Genomic DNA, 21,978 nt, shown 5'->3' with positions numbered 1-21,978 from the left:
CTCAGGTCATCAGGCTTGGCAGCAAGGGCCTCTATCTGCTGAGCCACCTCACCGGCTGAATTAATTGGTTTCATACAATGCTGGTCAAGCTGTGATGGAGGACAAATTGGGGACTGTCAGGGATCGCTTGATCACAGAGAGCACAGGCCTGGGTTACAAGGCAGGACTCCACCCTAATCATGGGCAGCAGGGAGGAATCTATTCTTGATTCAGACCTCAGAGCCTTTGCTTTACACTTGAGGAAATGGAGGGGTTGGGGGTTACCATAGTAATCTTGCTGCTATTTCTGGAATCAGAAGCCCCATGGTCAAGGTTCAGCTCTGCCCCCAGCTAGTTGGTAAGCACAGGCTAATCATATCTCCTCTCCAAGCCCTGGTCTTGTCTTCTGTCACAGGAAACAGTAACGTTTCCTCTTTCCTCAATACAGAAGTTATTTGTGGGAACCCTCGTAGAAATTCCGTACTGTGTTCCCAAAGGACGGCTCTAACCTTAGAGACTGGTACAAACTTGCAGAAAAGTCCCCATACCATAAAGTAAGAGATGGCTCCATTTTCAAACTGAACTCATGGGTAGATCCTAGCACCTCCTCAGTAAACAGGCAGCTCCTGACCCTCAGAAGTTCCCAGGAGGCCCCTTTAGGTGCCACCCCTACACCCTTGTACTGTCTTCTTCCACTCTCTGTAGTGGAATAAGTAACAAAAAACAAAGGAATGAGGGAGGGGTTCTGCCTAAGGGGTGCTGCAGCCTGCGTGGCTTTGCTGTTGATGTGGGGTGTGCCCATGGTTCTGGCTTTCCTGGCTCGGCCTCTTATCGTTAGGGGCATGTATGTTGCTATACAGCATTTTCATTCATGACATCTCAACTCCTGTGTGTGGTGGGGTGGACACATGTAACAAGGGCTGGCATGGAATAAAAGGTGTCCCATGGCAGCAATATGGTGCTCAACTGTGGTGGGTGGTGCCATGTGCCCAAAGTTGCACTCATTGACACTCTTCCGGTACTCAGTAACTATGTCTGCCCTCCCGTGACTCCCAGTTCGAGGAGCACAGATAAGCCAGGTGAGGCCTTAGAGCAGCGGTTTTAACCTGTGGGTCTCGACCCTTTGGAATTGTGTTTCAGATATTTGCATTTTGTTCATAACAGTAGCAATGTTACAGTTATGAAATAGCAAGGAAATAATTTTACAGTTGGGGGTCACCATAGCACGAGGAACTGTTGCAGCATTAAGAAGGGTAAGAATCACTGCTCTAGAGGCTGCTGGTGTAGTGGCTGGGATGGGCCAGGAAAGAATCACTTTGAAAACAGGGAAGTGCATGCTAACAATTGAGGTTATTTGAAGTTGGGGGGGGGTGTGTTGGAATTTGCCCTGAAAGAGGCAACTTCAGATTTAAACAACTGTGAATAATATTATAATGCATATGAGCTTTACACCAACTTAATGGCTTTTTCTGATTTTAGCATTTGCTATGAAATTATTTGGTATCTAAAGTAGAATAAAAATTTAGATGCTGGGCAGTGGTAGCACACACCATTAATCCCGGCATTCGGGAGGCAAAGGCAGGCAGATCTCTATCTCCAGAGTGAGTTCCAAGCCAGGGGGACCTAAGAAACCCTGTCTCAAAAAAACAAAAAGCATTAGAATTTGGGTTTGGGATGGTGGCTCAGTGTGTAAAGTTCATGCTAAGAAAAGCCTGAGGATCAGAATTTGAATACTTAGCACCCAATGTGAAAATAGGGAAATCCAGGCAAGGTGATGCATGTCTGTAACCCTAGCATTGGGATAGGGAGGATCCCTAGGTCTTGCACCATATCCAGTAAGAGATCCTTCCAGAATCCAGTATGGAGAGCAGTAGAGGTGGGCACTCAATGTCCACCTCTCGCCTCCACCAATGTTAAATACAATCCATACACTTGTATACACAAACACATACATACTATGCACTGTATGTGTTTATGTGGGGGGGGTAGGTGGTATGCTATTTTATGTGTGTGGAGGTCAAAGAACAACCTTTAGGAGTTGAATCTCCCCTTCCACTATGTGGGCCCCAGGAATTGAACCCAGGTCATCAGTCTTGGCAGCAAGCCCCTTTACCTACTGAGCCGCCTTGCTGGCCAAAATTTATTTTTAAGTTTAGCAATTGCCTGGAATTGAGCTCAGAATTAAGTACAGTTGGACACCAGATGGAGGTATTTTCTCTGGATGCCCACTTTCCTCTATCCACCCTTCCTACCAGAGCCTTACCTTTAAAGTTCCTTCTTCTGGTGGATTGGTGGCTCATCTGTCCCAATACCTTCCTTACCCTAGAATTTCTGTCATTTCTGTTCCCCACCACAAATGGGGTAACCACATCTGGGCTGGGACTGACATGGTAACATTATTTCCCAATGAAACTCTTGACATTTGAAAATCACACCTCTTCCCGTACAATCCTTTGCCACAGTTGGACATTCTGTAGCTAGCTTCCTGTGATCATAACATGACTGCAGTTAAAAGTATTTTTAAGCCATTCATACACACTCATTTTAGGCAGCTTGGAAAAAAGTTAAGAGGGAATAATTAATCATTCCTAGTCTTGACACCCTGAGCAAACCACCAGTTAATAATTCCTGTGTTTCTCCCAGTACTTTAAAATTTTTTTTAGCTGGGTGTGGTGGCTCATGCTTTAATACCAGCACTCAGGAGGCAGAGGCAGGCAAATCTCTGAGTTCGAGGCCAGCTTGTTCTACAAAACAAATTTCAGGACAGCCATGGCTATTAACAGAGAAAACCTACTGGAAAAAAAAAAAAAAAAAAAAAACTAAAAGAAGAAAAAGAAAAAATATTTTTAAAAAAATTTTTAAGTGGGCTGAGAGTGTTTCTCAACTGTAGGAAGCCTGAAGCCCTGAGTTTGATCTCCAGCACTGGGGTGGAGAGCAGAGTATTCTTCAAATGTATCATTTTGTGTGTGAGAGTTGAGTGCCATGGTGCATGTGGGGAGGTCAGAGGGCAATGTGGAATGAGACAGTTCCCTCCTTCCGCCCTGTGGGTTCTGTTCAGTGACTGAACCACCTCATCAGGCTTGAGGCAGGTGGCTTTACCCTCTGAGTCACCCCCACAGTCCCAGGGGCAATTTTCAAAGTTGTTCTCTTCCTCTGTAGGTTTCAGGCATTAAACTCATGTCCCCAGGCTTGTTTGGCAATCAGTTTTCCTTAATGAGCCAGTTCTCCAGCTGCAAGGCAGAATATCTCAACAGATAACACCAGTGCAGATGATGTGCCCATGGCCATGGAGCCTGTGGGAGGCTGCTTAGTATATTAGTCATTAGAGAAATGCAGGCTCAGACCAAAGAACCTGAGTGCTAGCTCAGCAGCAATTGCCCCCCTTGAGTGAGGCCCTGGCTTTGATCTCCAGCACTGACCAAAAAAAAAAAAAAAAAAGTAATAATAATAATAAAGTCAATAAATAAGGGGAAAAATGGGAAAATGCAGACATCATTAAAAAATAAATAAATAAATACATTGAAGTCAGCTGCTGAGGCACACCCCTGTAATCCCAGCACTTGGTGGGCAAAGGTAGACAGGGGGATCAGGAGTTCAAGGTCATTCTCAGTCAGTCTGAGCTACATTGCTATTCTGCTTGTATACCTCGTACAAAAAACTGCTAAGTCCTTGAAGAGACTGTAACGCGGTTAAATATTGATAAATATTGATCTCCTGGGTACAAACAAGTATCCTTGTGAGGAAGCTTGGGCTATTTTATGCCTGCTGTGTGAGGCATACCTAGTCAGAAGACTGTAGATTCGGTTGTAGGTTTACTTCTTGAGGTGTGGTCCATGAGCCAGCAACAGCCAGAACATCACCTGAGAGCTTCCAGAATGACAGACTCTGGGCTGGGCCTATGGCTGTGTTGACCAGTGACCCCAACACTGACCTCTATCAAAAGTATGGCTTGAACTGGGCGGTGGTAGTGCATGCCTTTAATCCCAGCACTTAGAGGCAGAGGCAGGCGGATCTCTGTGAGTTCGAGACAAGCCTGTTCTACAAAGTGAGTTCCAGGATTGCCAGGGCTACACAAACAAACCCTGCCTTGAAAAACCAAAAAAAAAAAAAGTATGGCATGAAAAGCCTGCCCTTGGGGCAGGTTGGGCAGCCAGGAGGCGCCATGGCATTTATTTGCAATACAGATGCATTTATGCTTGCACAACTGTTCGTGTGGTTCTGTTCCCAGAGTGGTAGCCCAATGCTGGGCTTTTGGTATTCAACAACTTCTTACTGAATTAAGCAAGGAGCAAAGAAGAGAATGACGAAACTTCCCTAGAGTTGCACCCACATATATATCTTCCATCTTCTTTTCTAACTTCTAGGATTGGAACGTCAATTAACGGCTGACACTGCCAGCCCACCTCTTCCCACCCACCCATCTGGGCTCCAAAGGAACCGGTCTCAGGGTACACCATGATCTCACCATTCTTAGTACTGGCCATCGGCACCTGCCTTGCCAACTCTTTTGTGCCAGGTAAGACTTTGGACTCAGGTGGAAGGAAGGGGTAGGCAGGGTTAGATGAGAGTGTGGTCTGGGTTCAAAATCATGGACTCATCCAAAGTATTTAAGAGCTGGGAGCCAAGCACTCAAAGCAAGACCTTTCAGCTTGCTTTTGAATTCACCTTCAGTGTGTGTGTGTGTGTGTGTGTGTGTGTGTGTGTGTGTGTGTGTGTTACATAGATGCTGGGAATCCAGCTCTGGTCCTCTGAAAGAGCAGTATTTGTGTTTCTATGGAGATTAATTTGTTTTACTCATGGAAGCACTTCTCTCTCTCTCTCTCTCTCTCTCTCTCTCTCTCTCTCTCTCTCTCTCTCTCCATGGTTTCTCTATGTATCAGCCCTGGCTGTCCTGGAACTGGCTCAGTAGCCTGGGCTGGCCTCGAACTCACAGAGATCCACTTGTCTGTGCCTTCCAAGTGCTGGGAATAAAGGTGTGCACCACCTCCACCCAGCTCTATGGAAGCATGTCTATGATGTGTTTAATGCTTTGCATGCCTTAGGTGATCCACTAATTCTAGGTGAGTTCTTGTGTTAATGTTTCATACTCTATGTTCAAATCTCCGGATCAGATGCAGGCTATCTCTCTCCTATTCCACATGCTCCAAAGCCACATGTTGTCACATCAGCTTCAGCTAGACCTGTGTCTGCCCTGTCACCCCCAGAGTTCTTCTCCCCCTGTTTACTCTTAAGTCCATCCAAGGATGTCTACTACTCTTCTTTTCCTTCTTGAACTCAGGGACTGGTTTTAGTTGTGTATCTTTCTTGGCATTTCTCCTTCCTTCTGCATGTGTGTCTATGTGCCATGTGCATGCATGACCACAGAGGCCAGAAGAGGCATTAGATCCCTGGGACTGCCGTTACAGACACTTGTGAGCCACATGTGGGCACTGGGAATCAAACCGAGGTCCTCTAGAAGAGCAGCCAGTGCTACCGACCATCTCTCCAACTCCCCACCTTATTTCTGAGATGGGGTCTCTGGCTGAACCTGGAGCTCACCTTTTTAACTAAACTGGCTGGCTAGCAGTCCTAGGATCCACCTGTCTTGGTTCCCCAATACTGGGGTTATAGGTGCATGTTGGGGATCTGAACTCGAGTCCTCTTGCTTGCACAGCAAGAATTAGCCCTGAGCTACCCCCTCAGCTCATCTTTCCTGGCATTTCTGTAGCTAGAGTCAGCAGGAGAGCCTTCCTGGGCTCCCTCCATCTTGTGGCTCTCCACGAGCCTCAGTTTCCCCATCTGTCTGGTGGAGATAGTGCACCTATGTGTTCATATGGGGACAACCTGTCCGAGTCAGTTCTCTGCCTCTACTTTGTGGGTCCCAGACATAAAACTCAGATCAGCTGTCTCGACAGCAAATGTTTTGCCCACTGTGCCATCCCACAAGGCCCGTTACAGCCATTCTCTAAGGAGAATGTTGTGTTGTTACACTGTCTGCTTTTTACAATTAATTTGACTAACAGTAAGAGCATAAATCTTGGATGTCCAGAATGATGGGTTTATGTATGTATGTATGTATGTATGTATGTATGTATGTATGTATGTATTTGTGTTTGTGGAGACAGCATCCAGATTAGGGGAACATTCTCAGGCACAGGACAGAGGCTAGCTTCTCAGTGCCCCTCCCAACAACCCCTTCCTGGTGCCAAGCGTCACTCCGTGTGTTCTGGGCCCCATATGAATGGGTTCATGCAATGGATACTAATAAGTACCCTAGGACATAATGTCACATCCTGGGCATCTGTCCCTGCCATTTGTCCCTTGGAACAATGGTCTCCTGGTATTCAGTCATCCAAACTGTTATTGCTTAATACTGCCAGATCTCTGGCAAGGAGGTTGGTTTGATATTGACTCAGCCCTTCCTAGAAACAGGCCCCGGAGTCCTCTTTGGATTCCCAATCTAGCAGAGGCCAGATAGAATGGTGGCAGGGCCAGTATTGAGAAAGATCATGGACATGGGACAGACTGGCGTCAGGCCGGTGTCTGCCTGACTGCAGGGGGTAATGGACATGTGGTCAGAATGGGCTGAAGTTCTTCAACCCCTAAGTGACAGACAGTCAAGTGACTGCAGAGACTCTGTGACCAAGGGCATTCTGATGTGCGTGAGGGAGTGACTGGAATCATCCAGGTTGGCAGAACCAGTGATCTAAACCATTAGCCTGGGGGCTGGGGAGATGAGGGCTCAGTTGGTAAGGATCCGGATTTGATCCCCAGCTGCCATGAGAAAAGTTAAGTATGCTTGTCATCCCAGGACTGGGGAAGTGGGGGCTGGAGGTTCCTGAGGTTTATTGTTCACTGCTAAATCGGCTGGCTCCAGGGCCCAATGAGAGACCTACTCAAGACAAGTGGACCTATCAATTATAATCTTATGACCTCCATCACCAGCTCTCCATTCTATTCACCCTGGCCAGAAACTAAAGCAAAAAACTTACCTGATGGCCAGAGCTGGACAGCAAGGCCCAGGCCCCCGGGTTCCACTAGGGGGTTCTCTACTGCAAGGCCTGAAACTGGGAGTCCCAGCAGACACTTTTAAAAGAGGAGGGCCTGGATCTTAGGGATGAAGAAAATAGGCCTAAAGAAAGAGGAGATCGTGGAAGAGGGCTGGAGGCTGGGAGACCCAACGCTTCAAATAGAGTGTAGTCTGCCCTCCCGGGCCTGTCCACAGTGGCCATTGTGTGGCGATTTGAATGTCCTCAGGTCTTCCTCAGCAGCTTGTTTTTCCGTCACTTCCTGCTGGGAGGAAGTGATAACCACCCCCTGCCCCAGGAGGTGGCTGAGAGGACAAAAGATAAGTGTGTTTCAGACTCTTAGCACACAGGCTGGATCCATTCAGGTGTCAGGACAGAGTGGCTCCTGGGAAGCATGTGGGCCTGAGCAGGCTGGAACATGTGACCGTAACTCCAGCCCACAGACATACACTGTGGCCCAGGACTGGACCCTTCACCTCTCCTGACCTCTGCCTCACCCTGGCAAAACTGGGAGGTCTCTGAAGGAGGCATTCAGACAGGACCTTCAACCTTGAACTTCCAGTTCTGTGGGCAGGGCCAGTGGGGCCAGGGAGAGTCAGGGAGGAAGCCTTGTAAACAGTAGAGGCCTCTTCACCACCTCCAGAGACAGGGCCTCGGGGTCTCCTTGGAATACAGGGTTGGAAAAAGGTGAGAAAGCCTCTTTGGACTCTCTGTGAAGCAGGCACGTCCCATTTAGGCAATCCTGAAAAGGATCCCAAGTCAACTGGGCGGTGGTGGCACATTAAACTGAGCATGAGGGAAGCAGAGGCAGGTGGATCTCTGTGAGTTCGAGGACAACCAGGGCTACACACAAAAAAAAAAAAAAAAAAAAAAAAAAACCCTAAATCAAAGGTACAGATAGCCCATTTGACAGGCAAGGAAACTGAGTCAGGGAAGTGATTTGCCCAGAGTACCATGGTGGCTATGGATTGGTTACTACAGAAGATAAAGATGGTGGATGGGAGAGGGGAGGAAGAAGGGAGGGGAGAGGGGAGGAGGAAGATGAGGGACTCTAGTTCTCATTAACTTTTAAGATGCTGGCCCAGGGAGTTAGTGAGTATTAGAGAAAGAGAGTTGAGGTGGAGCCTCAGCCAATCCTTTCTTACCCCAGTAGGAGTGCCTTGTGAACAGGTGATACATCCCACCAAGGGGGAGGCTTGCTTTCCATCCCACCCCGCCCACCCCAGCTTGCTCTTCAGCCCCCTTCCTGCTGAGCCCGCTGTAATGAATAAGCCACCGTTTATCATTGATGGCTGGCTACCTCTAGAGACTTCTGCTGCAGTTTGTTCCTGTGAAGAGGTTAAAGATTACCCTGATAGCTGCCGGCTGTGGCTGCTCCTGCTCACGGCTGGGTGAAGGGCAAGTGTGGGTTTTGCAGGGATATGTAACTCTGCCAAAGTTCTTCGTGCTTTGTGCGTTTGGTGTCTCTGGTCTTTGGTTTCTTCATTTTGAGATGTTTGAAGATGCCCGTGTCCCTTGTTTACGGGTTTGCCAGGAACCTGTTCACAGATCTTTACTCCTTTCTCCATGTTTAAATTATCTCATCCCCCAGCAATGAGCTACTGGGGTGTCTGTAATTCTGGAGATGGATAGTGAGTTCCCCACTTTGCCAAATGACCGCCTCTCTCTGCAGAGAAAGAGAAAGACCCCAATTATTGGCGACAGCAAGCCCAGGAGACCTTGAAAAATGCCCTGAAACTCCAAAAGCTCAACACCAATGTGGCCAAGAATGTCATCATGTTCCTGGGAGATGGTGAGGCTGGGGGCAGTGACTTTGGGAATGGTGGAGGTGGAGTCAGTGACTCTGGGAGCAATCTCGTTGGGGACATTTAAGCTGGGACATTGGAGCCTGAGGCATTGGGTCTCTGGAAAGGGTGGTTCCAGGTAGGAAGTGGAAAGGCCACGTGGAGGAGGGCTCTGAGGTATAGATTTAGGAGAAAGGGACCAAGCCATTGTCTGTCCCTGAGAGTATAGTGAGTATACTGTGTGAGGACAGGCCATCCCATGACATTTATAGAGCCGTGCCCCCTTGACTGCTGGTCACTGCCCTTGACTGTCTTGGCACTGAACTAGAGAGCTCTGGGTGCCTGGGAAAACTGATCGAAAGGCCTGAGAGTCAGCTCTCTGTCCCCACACAGGGATGGGCGTCTCCACAGTGACAGCCGCCCGAATCCTTAAGGGCCAGCTTCACCACAACTCAGGGGAGGAAACACGGCTGGAGATGGACAAGTTCCCCTTTGTGGCCCTCTCCAAGGTGAGCTGTTCCAGTCCCACTCTCCACCTGGTGGACTGCGAAGCCATCAGGCCTCCTGGGTCACATGGTCCCACCGTGACACCAGGAGAAAAGCAGCTGCGTCCAAGGGTTTTGAGATTTTAGCTCACTGATCTAGAACCTGTTGTTCTAGACCATACCCAGGAAAAAGTGCATGTGGTCCAGCTTGACCCTGTCCCAAGATACTGGGTGTCTGTGTAACCCACACCTGGCTGTTGCAACTGAACTAGGACCTGTTGTCCCCTAAGCTGTGTCTTGTCCCTTTCCCTTTCTCCACTGACAGTAGCCACCATCCTGACCTCCTAGACCATTGATTGGTTGTACCTCTCTTGTGTTTTCTGTAAACAGAGTCAGCCCAGTTCACACCTCCCAGGTTAGACTGCCAGTGTGAACCATTCGATACCCTGCATGCTCTGGGCAGCTGTGGTTATTGGGGAGAAGGAGTTGGAGGGATGTATAGCAAGCCCCTCCTACCCACCCAGAGTCAGGCCCAGGTAGTTTCTGGACCACTAGGGAACTTTCAGGCTCATGGGGGGGTCAGGTAAGTGGGCCTATCGGGTCTCCCTGGGAAGTCTGGACACAGAGGTGACCATTTGCAGGGCTAGCAGAGGTTGATCTCTCAGACCCACCACCCCCTCCCAGTGTCCCCTCCCCATAGGGACAGTCTTCCTCTTCCTCCACCAGGCCCATCTGCTCCCCACCCCTTGCTGGTTCCACAGCCCCCCCCCCACTCAGGGAGAAACCGTAACTTCTGCCAAGGCGTGGGCAGCAGGCAGCTCAGTCAGGTGACGTCTGGTTCTGGGAGACCTCAACAAGCAGCAGCGTCCCTCACACCCTGCTCCCTGGATGGCAATGCAGGTGGGGTGGCCGCGATGGGTCCCCATCTCCTGACTCTCCCTCCCACCTGCAGACATACAACACCAACGCTCAGGTCCCTGACAGCGCGGGCACCGCCACTGCCTACCTGTGTGGTGTGAAGGCCAATGAGGGTACCGTGGGAGTGAGTGCAGCGACTGAACGCACGTGGTGCAACACCACTCAGGGGAATGAGGTCACCTCCATCCTGCGCTGGGCCAAGGATGCCGGTGAGCCATCACAGGCAGAGGTTCTGTGACTGTCCATGCCTGGGAGGGGGGTGGAAGCAGGCTCTCCAGGGCCTCTTGTTCCCCTGTGCAGAGGAGCCAGGGGAATCCCCTGAACTGAGACATCTGCATGGAGTGCCTGGGTCTGTGCGCTACACTACAGAGTGGGCATGCCAATGGAGCCCCCTGATTTTGAGTGAAGGTCAAAGCACCAAGCCAGGGCCAGCCTGCAGCAGTTCAGGGTGTCTGCTCCTTCCTTCCGCCTCAGGGACTTTGAAGGCAGGGTGACAGAGCCCTTCTCTCTCCATCTGAGGCCCCTTAGGGGCTGCCAAGGGCTTCCTATAGGCATGGGCTTCACAAGTCACGGATGCAGGAGAGGACCTCAGCCTGCCTCATGTATAGGGAAGGGTGTTCAGCTGCATCTGCCTTCATGCAAACAAGAGAAACTGAGGCCCAGGCAACCAGAGGAACTGATGGGAGGCAGTTGATGGCAGGAGGGGGGGGAGGCAGAAGTCTACAAGGTGTGCTAACCTCTCCTGTCCCCACCTAGGGAAGTCTGTGGGCATCGTGACCACCACACGAGTAAACCACGCCACCCCCAGTGCAGCCTATGCACACTCGGCTGATCGGGACTGGTACTCAGATAATGAGATGCCACCGGAGGCTCTGAGCCAGGGCTGCAAGGACATCGCATATCAGCTAATGCACAACATCAGGGACATCGATGTGAGTGGGAACGCCGTCATGGATATGACAGGGTGGAGACAGTGAGGTGCTGGGAAGGGGGCGGGGCTTAGGCCCAGAATGGCATAGGAAAGGCCTGGGTTTCCCACACACCTGGGAGAGCTCTCAAACCACTAGGGGCTTTGTGGTTGGGGCGGGCAGCCACTGTAAGCTTTCTCTGCGGTGGGGCTGTGAGGTGAACCCTCATGTGGCTACCACATCCTGAGAACTGAGTGCCCAGGAATTAATCCATGAATTAGAACCTGATGCTGCACCCCATCCCCAGTATGCACTGATACATCCGCAGTGTGCCCTGACATCTCCCACGTGCACACAGTATACACAGATACACACACACTCACAGAGTATTATGCACTGACGCCTCTCACATACACAGTAAGCAATGACACTACCCCCCCCCCACAGTATACACTGACACACAGTGTGGTCTTAGAGGATGGCCTGTCCTACATCTTCACATTTGCACAGAGTGGCGCATGCCTGCACACAGAGCTGGCATGCCCAGGAAAGAGCATGCCATGCCTTTGCTGCCCTTGCCCTGATTTTTGCTAGCTTGTATGACTTTGTGCCGTTACTTAACCTCTCTGAGCTTGCCCTTGAACAACCCTTCTGCCAACTGGACCTGCTCCAACAGCTCACTGCAAGAACCAAGTAAGAAAATCCCAGTTGAGTTGGGTGCGGAGCCTGTCCTGTGAGTGCTCAAGTGGCAGCCCTTACATGTAAGCCACCTGTCTTTGGCACACATACTTTTAAAACATTCAAACACGTCCTTACATGCAGGCCTCAGCTCTTGGAGAGAATGTCTGAATTTTTTTTTTTTTTTTTAATCTTGAGGGTTGACCGTAACTTAGACCCATTGAGCTTGATATATGGGCCCAGTGATGCTCAGAGGAAGTCCTGAGATCCAGGTGCCATCTCTCCCAGTCTCCTTGACCTCTCATGCCCCTGACCCTCTTTTCCAAGCAGCAGGGAGACACTTCCTCTGGGACCAGTGGTCCTGTTGACTCCTCTTAGGAAAGAGCCACCTGGGACACAGCTGCCCATCTGGTTTTATCTCCACCTGTTAGGGCAGCCCTTCCCCTCCCTATTGTTCCCATTTCCCACCTGCTGGCTCCCAGGCCTGCCTGAGCTAAGGGAGACCAGGATGAGGTCATGTGAGAGAACACTGATCCCAGGGGTAACTCTTAAGCCAGCTGGGGTGGGAGTCGCTGAGGCAGGGAGAGACACTTTGGGAAAAGATGCTTTGGAGGCAGTGAAGGGAGCTAGGGTCTCCTAGAGCCACGAGGGCATGAGCCAAGGAGAATTTCTCCTGCCCTCACTAGGGCAGGAGGGGAACTTCTAGTCCCATTTACCCCTCTGTCATCACGACCCCAAAAACCCTCCAAACCAGCCATGAAATGAAAATCCTGGTGTCTACTCTGAAAATAAATATCTTGAGCTTTAAAGAGAGAGAGAGAAAGACACAAACCCAAACCCCAAAGGCAAATAGCGAGCCTGTTATTTGGGAGTTTAATGAACCCGTGTGAAGTCTCCACTGGGCTGGGACCCACGCGCTCCCAGCAGGAAGATTGGGGGCTTCAATTCCACTCCAAAAATGCCAACGGGTCAGGTTCTGTGGGAACAGACCCTTTTCTCCCTGTCCAAGGCTACACCATCCAAGCTCCTTGCCACACGGTGAGGCTTAGACCTGGCCTCTTTGGGAATGTTTCTGTCCGTCTTCATTTTCTCTTTTATAGGCGTGTCTTTTACCGTGGGAATCCCCAGGGACACTGGATGGCTGCCGTTTCTTCTCTGGACAGCCATTCCCATTTTATAGACTAGGAAACTGAGGCCCTGCAAGGTCAAAAAACAGTAACAAGCAGTAGGGTTGGGTCTTTACTTCAGTGTCCTTGGCCTTCCTGGGTGCCCATGGCTCTCCCGGGGGTACCTTTCCTACTGCCAGCTCACACACCCAGCTCTCTCCTTACCCCCATAGAACCCTGGGGAATAGAATGGAAGGTAGAGAGAGAGCTTTGCCCCATGTGGTGACAGTGGATCTCAGGTGTCGGCCGGGGCAGCAACTTGGGCAGTCGACCATGGTGACAGGAGGGCACAGTATGGTGGTCCCCATGGGCTGTGGCTATTATGTTCTTGGCCTCTGCTTTAAAAATAGTTAGGACTTCAAACATGGATTCCCTAGGAAAACAAACAACCCCGCGTCCGTCTGCCCGCGCATGCCAGCCACAATGGATAAAATTAGCCTGGCGGTGACTACACAGACGTGAGGCCAGGCCCATGTTTGCCCAGGCTGTGGGCTGGTTCCCAGCTGGGCTGCCCCAAGACCTCCCTGGCCGAAGCCACTCATTGTGGGAGAAGAGACTCCTGGAGGTCCTTCCTTGGCTCCGTGCATACAGCAGAGCTGTTGGGGGGCTTCTGGTAGAGAAACACTGGGTTGTGGGTTTGAATCTGTTCAGTGTCATGCACTGCTGTGTGGCTGAAGGGCAAGAAATCACATCTCTGTTCTCATGTCTATGTTGAGAAAATACTGACCGCCCGCTTCCCTTACAGCCTGGATAGGAAGTTTAGTCAGTTACTCTACCTTCGTGGCTCAGGGCCTGGCACACAGTAAATGGGCTTTACTCCACAAGAGGTATCAACCTGGTGGGGTAAGCATTCAAGAACACTAATATTCTACCCAAAAGCCCCAAACCACAGTTCTGATAGATGAGTGATTTCCCCTCTCCAATCTGAACAAGCAGAGGCTGAGCGAACACTGGCCCAGGACTGACCAGCTGGGCAAATGTCCACACCTCCACCCAGACTCTGCTGACTGCTTTCCAGGCTGGGACCCCTGGGGCTTCTGGACAATTTAGAACCCTGGGTGTGATGGCTCATGTGTCCCTCAGGTGATCATGGGGGGTGGCCGGAAGTACATGTACCCGAAGAACAGAACTGACGTGGAGTATGAACTGGACGAGAAGGCCAGGGGCACAAGGCTAGATGGCCTGGATCTCATCAGCATTTGGAAGAGCTTCAAACCCAGACACAAGGTAGCTGATGGCCGTGGGTGGGGTCAGCTGTGGAACCTTGGGCCTCGGGACCCCCATCTGTGTCTCAAATGTCCTTTTCCTGTAAGGGTCCTGTTTGCTCCTGTGACCGACACCCATGCTCCCTGCAGGGAGGGCACCAAGGGGGATGGTGACCGGGTCAGGGAGTCACCTGGAGGCAGGTTGGACACCTATAGAAGCACAAAAACACAGGGAGTGGCGTGTGCCTGGATGGCAGGAAGTTGGGATCTGCAGGCACACAGAGGGTTACCACAGGAGCCCTGAGCAAGTGAGAGGGCAGGGGAGTCAGATGACAGGAGAACACGCTGAGTAGAAGTTGCTGGCCGAAGAAGGAGGTGTAAAGCCCTCAGAGTACATCCCTTGGGCCAGGGCATGGGTGGGCTGGGAGGGAGGCTGGAGCAAGGTCAGGTCAGGCCCTGGTTCCTCCGAGAGGCCTCTGGCTCTTTAAATCTGCAGCTGTGGGCCAGCCGGGCAGCTGGGTCTGGAAATGACTGTGGTCAGGTCTGAAGACAGTGGGGAGCAGGCTGGCAGCCGCTTTGATGTCACTCTAGGGTTGGGTTTCTCAGGGTTCCAGGGCAGTCCCTGGGGAGGCTTGGTGGGATGAAGTTGAGCTAAGAGAATGGTTGGGGCAGGGCTGGGGACAGCCCCCATGCGTGGGAGTGAGCCGCTATGTTCTCTTTCCCCTGCTTTGGGGAAAGTAGGCTGGCTTGGACGGACAAACCAAAGAAACACCCATCTCCTTGCCTCAGTTTCTATGATCGGGGCCAGCGAGCCATCCTTCTTGTCCCAGGACTCTGTATAGATACCTGGCATATGGATGGGGCCCTTACTATGGCTGTAAGCCCTGTACAATAAGGGTCCCTGTGGGGTCCCAGATTCTGGGCATCAATAGAAGGGCCTGGAAGTGGTTTCCAATAACCCTGATGTATGGGTGCTTCTTTGTCTCATCTGAAAAATGGTGACAGTCTTGAGAGACTGCTGTGAAGGTTGCCTGATACAACAGGGCACTGGAGATCTGAACCTGACTCTTGGGTCCCTTCCCCTGCTCCCAGGGAACAACCTAGAGTATTGAAAAAACTAAACAAAGCCACTGCCCAGAGAAGGCAAGGGGGCTCTCTTGAAGACACAACAAATTCCTCACAGTGCTGGGACCACACACGTAGGCCCTAGATAATCCAGGCAGTCTGTTTCACCCTGTGATCCCATGCTCTGGGACAGGGATGGATTCCAAGGTGCAGCCAGTGGACTTCAGTGCCAGCTGGCTCTACAGGGACCCCCAAATACCACTCATCCCCTTCTGGAGCCATTCAAGGTCTCTGTGACCCACACATTTCATCTTTCCTCATGGGAAAAGTAGTTCCCTGATTCCAGGTGGATCAGTTCCTACTTTGCCTTCAGGATCCCCCAAAAAGTGCCGCCTCCACCAGGAAGCCCTCCTTGATCCAGCCCCCAGGATCCTCTTCTATCTGGGTTGTACATGATAATCCTTATATATCTCATTTCTTGAGTACAGAGATGGTAGGTGCTCAGGGCAGGGTGTTGAACCTCTGAGGCCACCTGGGGCTGTCCCCTGACTTCCCGGCCTTCGCTGACACAGCCCTCCCTTCTCCCCCAGCACTCCCACTATGTCTGGAACCGCACTGAGCTACTGGCCCTTGACCCCTCCAAGGTGGACTACCTCTTAGGTAAGCAGAGAAGGCGGGGAGCCCATGTCTGGGGCTGTAAGAGGCAGCCCCTCCGTTGTAGGGCTCTTCCAAGATGTAGAGGGAAGGAAGGAGGTTTTTGTTTGTGGAGTTAAGCTGTTCAAGGAGATGAGCCCCAGCTAGGATAAAAACCCAAGATCAGAGAGGGAAGGGTACATGCCCGGGCAGAACCAGCCAGGTAGCCTCTGTCAGTCCTCAGGGTGACCCCTGTTCCCTACAGAGGGGGGACCAGCAAGGGGAGGGGGCACTCCAGAGGCTGTCCAGAGTCCACTGCCTCAGAAACGTGGTGCTGTGTCCTCTTGGGTTTGAGTTATAGATCTGCCCTTTCACCTGCTGAAAACAGCAAATTGTTGGGCCCCTCAGAGCCTCTCTCCTCCCCTTTGAGGTAGACAATTGATCACCCCTATTACCCCTGGTGAGGTGGGTTGTAAACCCTGTGGCCCTGCCCCTGGTGAGGTGAGCTGTAGACCCTGTTCCCCTGGTGAGGTGGGCTGTGAGAACAATGAAAACTCCCAATTCTGGATCTACAGAGCCTCCCAGATAAGACCCCTCCCTCCTACACTTGCCCCAAGTTGAGCATAGGGATTTTGTATCATTTTGTATCCTCTGTGACACCCCAAATCCCTTGGCTCCCTGCAAGCTCAGGACTCTTGACACCCGAATTCTTGCCTATGTCCACAGGTCTCTTTGAACCCGGGGACATGCAGTACGAATTGAATAGAAACAACCTGACTGACCCTTCACTCTCGGAGATGGTGGAGGTGGCCCTCCGGATCCTGACAAAGAATCCCAAAGGCTTCTTCCTGCTGGTGGAAGGTAGGGCCTGATGGAGACGAAGCTTCCAGAAACATGACATGGGATGTCTCAGCTTTCAAAGAACTGCCAGTTTGGGGGGTCAAGAGAGAACTTCTTAGGAGGGGGTGTGGTGGAAGCTCCCAGTGAAGGCTGGGAGTTTAGAGCTATGGGGAAGCTGCCTGTCCATCGGCCCGATCTGAGGGGGCTCCCTGGCAGAGGAAGCAGTCATCTCCCTTTGAGCTGTCAGAGTTTCTATAAGACCTGGCTATGGAGAGTCATCCAGCCTCTAAGTGTCACCTATGCACAAACAGTTCCTCCTGCTCTGTGGCTGTCAGAGGACAGAGAGATGGCGCTTGGGTTCTTGTCTTCATGCTACCACAGCCGACCTTCTCTAAGCATGTTTGTAAAATGAGGCCAAAATTTGTCACCTATCCTAGAGCGGTGACTCAGTTCCACTGTGTGCAGAAGTGTAAAAGCAAAGAGTAAGTGTTGGGACAGATAGTCAGTGACGTGCCTGCCACGCAAGCATGAGGACCTGAGTTCAGATCCCAGACTATGTGGAAAAGTAAAGCATGGTGCTGAGAGCCTGGAAATGTGGCACTGAAGGCGAGGAGATGGGTGGGTTCCTGAGAGAGAGAGAGAGAAAGAGAGAGAGAGAGAGAGGTAGGGGGTGAGAAAGGCAGAGAGGGAGAGAGAAATAAGAATAAAAATAAATCTTGAGGCAGGAGAGTTGGTTCAGCAGCTCAGAGTGTTTGCTACTCTCCCAGCAAGTTTGGTTCCCACCACCCACATCCAGCAGTTCACTGCTAACTGGCTGTAATGCCAGTTCTTGAGGGCCTGCCTTCTGGTCTCCATGGACACTGCACACATATGCACAAACTCTGTGTGTGTGTGTGTGTGTGTGTGTGTGTGTGTGTGTGTGTCTGTCTGTCTGTGTCTGAATCTGTGTATATGTGTGTATGATTAAATTTAAAAATAAAAGCTGGGTGTGGTGGCACACACCTTTAATCCCAGGACTTAGAAGTCAGAGGCAAGTGAATCCCTGAATTCAAGGCCAGCCTGGTCTATATAGCGAGTTCCAACCAGGGATGCACAGTGAAACCCTGTCTCAAAAATAAATAAATAAATAAAATAATTTAAAAATAAAGAAATAGAGGAGGAAGTGATTGTGAAAAGACACGTAGCATCAATCTCCAATCTCCACACACACACACACACACACACACACACACACACACCCATAACTAACAAGTACATAAGCCCTGGAGAAGTAGACAAAGACAGTTAGGCCTCAGTGTTTCCATTGCTATCATTGTAATTACATAGTAGCCAAAGCAACAACTGGAAGTAACAAAGTTTCCAGAATCTTCCAGAATTTCAACAGCTGTGCATGGCCCTGCTAAGATACACATGTACCCATCCCATGCAGACACAAGGTCCCCAATGTACACATACCCACTCAGGCCCCTCCACCTTCCAGAGGCCAGTGGCCACCAGCCCAGCTAGGCTCCTTTCTTGCCAAGCTTGGGGTTCCTACCAGTGCAGCGGTCTGGCCTTAAGCAGGCCTCTGATCTGAGGAAGCGCCAAGAACTAGTGGTGGTGAACACGGATCCCCCGGGAGTGGGCCTCTTTGTGAGCAAGGCCAGGCCAGCTGCTCCCAGAACCACAACAAAGGGAAGGCCAGCCTGCCTGCCCTGCCAACCAGCTAGGCCAGCAGTGAGGGTGAAGTTAGTGGGGAGGGAGCTCCTCCTGGAGTCCCAGCTCGGGACCCTCAGAACTCAGAGTGACCACTAGGTGGCATCCTTCAGGCAGATAAAAGCCATTGCTAAGACCTGCCTCTGTGTGTGTGTGTGTGTGTGTGTGTGTGTGTGTGTGTGTGTGTGTTCCAAGGGGCTAGCATTATGGGATTCAACCTTCCATTGGCCTTTCTGGAAGGCTTTCATGACCCTGCCCAGGCACTTGGGGGCTTGTGCCACCATGAAGATCCAGAAGTTCCCATGCTTTCTGCTTATAGGGACATGCTTATGGAGGAAACGAAACTATGGGCTTTGGAATGAGTCAGACCGAGCTCGTATCTAGTACCCTGTGGGGCTGCCACCCCCGCCACGCTTCCTCAGTTGCTCTATCTATACACAGGGTTGAGTCACCATCCCTGCTCAGGGTTGCTGTTAAATCAAATGAGATGCCTCTTTGCCAGGCCTAGCATGCAGTAGGGGGCTTAGGCATACTCCCCATCCCTTCCCTTCCTCCTGCTTCCCTGAAGCCTTTGGCTCCCCTTCAACAACTGAGCGGGGAGCAGAGGAATGAAGGAAGGAACCAAGCTTTGGCCCTGCAGTTCTCTCCTCACTCAGTGACCTGCACGCCCCATTCTCCTTGCCTGCCCTCTGAAAGCCACTTGACGGTGCAAGATGCCCGAGGTGGACCTGGCACAGGGAGTCCCTGATGAAGGTCATTGTCATTTCCTATCAAGGAGATGTTAATCTGATGACAGTGCCCTGGGGCCTGTGGAGGCCTGGCTCCCTCCCCTGTCACCTCATGGGAGGCCTTTGTCTTGATGTCCCTAGGAGGCAGGATTGACCATGGACATCATGAAGGCAAGGCCAAGCAGGCGTTGCATGAGGCGGTGGAGATGGACCAGGCCATCGGAAGGGCGGGTGCCATGACTTCCCAGAGAGACACCTTGACCGTGGTTACTGCAGATCATTCCCATGTGTTCACTTTTGGTGGATACACCCCCCGTGGCAACTCTATCTTCGGTGAGTGGGCCATTCCCTGGGGTGGGAAAGCCAACAAGGCAGCCAGGATCCCATGCAAACTGGGGATGGATGAGAGGATACAGGAGAGCTGAACAACTGGGTGATGGGTAGATGAGTAGACTGTGGCAGCACAGAGAAAGGGTAGGTGCATGGGGAGAGGAGAGATAATTGGAGGGAGGAAAGGCACTGGCCTTTAGGAAAGTGGCTTCATGGAGGTAGTCTGAGCTCCTGAAGGGTCACAAGGAATACCAAGCCACAGACCCTGGGGAGCTTGGTTAGGAGGCTGCTGACCAGACTTCCAGTTCTCCCTGGTGACCTTGGGACCTTTTTCCTGCGCAGGTCTGGCTCCCATGGTGAGTGACACAGACAAGAAGCCCTTCACAGCCATCCTGTATGGCAACGGGCCCGGCTACAAGGTGGTGGATGGTGAGCGAGAGAACGTCTCCATGGTGGATTATGGTGAGAGCACAAAGGCTGGCCAGGGCTGGGAGAGGAAGGGCGTCCGTCCAGTGAGGGCTGATGTGGTCCAGGAGAAGACCAGATTTGAGTCACAGCCTCAGTTTGGGTTCTCTCCTGTACTTTAGCAACTTGGACACATGATTTCACCTTCCTCAGCTTTAATTTCTCCCACGAAAGGCTTCTGCCTTCTGGGGAATTTACCCTGGGAGGTGAAATGAGTCTAGTAAGCCTAGCTTGGTGCCTGGCCCGTGCGGGTACCACATGTGTTATACTGGGTGGATACTCTGTAGGGACCTGAGAGTGTGGTCTTCTGGGTCAGGCAGGCTTGGGTTCGAACCTTATTGCCTCTGGTGAAATAACCTCCTGCACCCACCTCCCCTTGCTGCCGCCACCACCATGCTCCCGCTCTCCAGTCCTGACCGCCCACTCACCCCATCCAGGTCACCACCACCTCGGTGCTGAGCCCTGGCTTCCTCTTCTGTGAAAAGGGCCTTCAAGCCAGTCTGGGGGTGAAGGAAAAGGGGGTGTTTCTCTCACAGCATCGAGGCCCAGGCAGGCTCTCAAAAGATGTTTCTGGCCTACAGCTCACAACAACTACCAGGCTCAATCTGCTGTCCCCCTGCGCCACGAGACCCATGGTGGGGAAGATGTGGCAGTCTTTGCCAAGGGCCCCATGGCACACCTGCTTCACGGCGTCCACGAGCAGAACTACATCCCCCACGTGATGGCGTATGCCTCCTGCATTGGGGCCAACCTGGACCACTGTGCCTCAGCCAGCTCCACGAGCAGCCCTGCCCTAGGGCCCCTGCTTCTCCTCCTGGCGCTGCTCCCCCTAAGCACTGTGTTCTGAGGGCCCAGGTGCCACACAGCTCACAATGGATGCCCAGCTATCCTCTATGTGGCCCACCACCTGGCAGTCCACACCCAAGGGAGAGGGCCAGGCAGCCTCCAGCAGGAACACAAGTTTGCTGCCCGTCTTCTGTCTGGAATCCTCCATGGGCTGGAAGATTCCAGGCTCTGCCTTTACTCTCTACTCATTACCCTTTGGCCAGCAGGGCAGGTCTTTCTTGAGCAGGCAGGACACAGACTGCACAAATTCCCAAAGCACCTTATTTTTCTACCAAATATATTCTCCAGAATCTGCAACCTCCATGGAACATTCCAGATCTGACCTTCCCTCCCCTCATCCCTTCCCTCTGGAACACTGGGCCCCATAGTCATGGCCAGTCCCCAAGCCCAGCCCTCCCTAGAGGGGAGACCAGGTCTGCACAGGATGAGACTCCCCGGAAGCCACCTCGGGGGTTGGCTGTCTCCCCAGGGTGGCCGCCGGACAGGACGCACACTCCCCACCCAGCTCCAGAGACACACGCCAGCTCTTCACTGAAGTGGTTCTCCTGTTTAGAACAGCAAAAAAAGAAAAAAAAATTTAATTTCTCTTTTTGGTGTTGGTTAAAAGGGAACACAAGACATTTAAATAAAAATGTCCCAAATATTTCTGAGGCTAGAGCTGAGTCTTTGTGGTCAGTGGGAAAGAGACCAAAATAGGTTCATTGCTCAGGAAAGAGCTGGACTTGGGGTCCAGGGGGAGGACATGCAGAGCAGGGATATCAAGGTTCCTGTCAGCCAAGGGGTCTTCACCAGCCACCGACTGACGGTGTGGATCTATGGCTTTGTGTCCCAATGCGCCAGTGGCAATGGGAGACACTTGTGGGTCACTGTGAGAGCTGAAAAAAAAGAGTCCTTTGTCTGTACACCCATAGCAGGGATGGCTTCAATGACCTGGAGCACCTTCATCTCATGACACCCACAAAATACACTGCATAGCCTGGTGCAATGTAGCTCATTGCCTTCAGCAAATCCTGAGCGCGTGCCAGGAACTATAGAAAAGGCTCAATAATTGCATGGCAGTGGCCGGTGAGAAGGCTTAGCCTGTTAAGCCACTTGCTGCACAAGCCTAACAACTCGAGTTTGATCCCCAGAACACATGGAAGGTAAAAAGAAGGAGAGAGCTGGCTCCCACAGTTGCCCTCTCGCCTCCCATACATGTGCTATGACACACGCTCATGGGTGAATGGGGTGGACATGTACCTTCCCA

General features: G+C 51.6%; 1 protein-coding gene across 3 annotated transcripts in view; it reads left to right on the top strand.

Annotated features, from left to right (window-relative positions):
• Alpl (alkaline phosphatase, biomineralization associated) overlaps window positions 1-21,375 on the top strand; it is a 54,117-nt gene extending 32,742 nt beyond the window's left edge. For 2 of the 3 annotated variants that reach the window (XM_051173499.1, XM_051173500.1), the window contains exons 2-12: window positions 4,344-4,495; window positions 8,659-8,778; window positions 9,164-9,279; window positions 10,208-10,382; window positions 10,930-11,105; window positions 14,009-14,152; window positions 15,786-15,855; window positions 16,555-16,689; window positions 19,233-19,424; window positions 19,764-19,883; window positions 20,468-21,375. In XM_051173499.1, coding sequence (XP_051029456.1) covers window positions 4,435-4,495; window positions 8,659-8,778; window positions 9,164-9,279; window positions 10,208-10,382; window positions 10,930-11,105; window positions 14,009-14,152; window positions 15,786-15,855; window positions 16,555-16,689; window positions 19,233-19,424; window positions 19,764-19,883; window positions 20,468-20,733 — 1,575 coding nt within the window. In that variant the 5' untranslated portion in view covers window positions 4,344-4,434 and the 3' untranslated portion in view covers window positions 20,734-21,375. Of the gene's footprint in view, window positions 1-4,343; window positions 4,496-8,222; window positions 8,325-8,658; window positions 8,779-9,163; window positions 9,280-10,207; window positions 10,383-10,929; window positions 11,106-14,008; window positions 14,153-15,785; window positions 15,856-16,554; window positions 16,690-19,232; window positions 19,425-19,763; window positions 19,884-20,467 lie in introns of those variants that run through there. The other variant, XM_051173501.1, reaches the window with a different exon arrangement.
• The last annotated feature ends 603 nt before the right edge of the window (window positions 21,376-21,978 follow it).

This window comes from Phodopus roborovskii, unplaced genomic scaffold, assembly GCF_943737965.1.
Source record: "Phodopus roborovskii unplaced genomic scaffold, PHOROB, whole genome shotgun sequence".
NCBI classification, from domain to species: Eukaryota; Metazoa; Chordata; class Mammalia; order Rodentia; family Cricetidae; genus Phodopus; species Phodopus roborovskii.
Note: the sequence above shows the minus strand (reverse complement) of the source record. Positions and strands in the feature narration are given on the sequence as shown.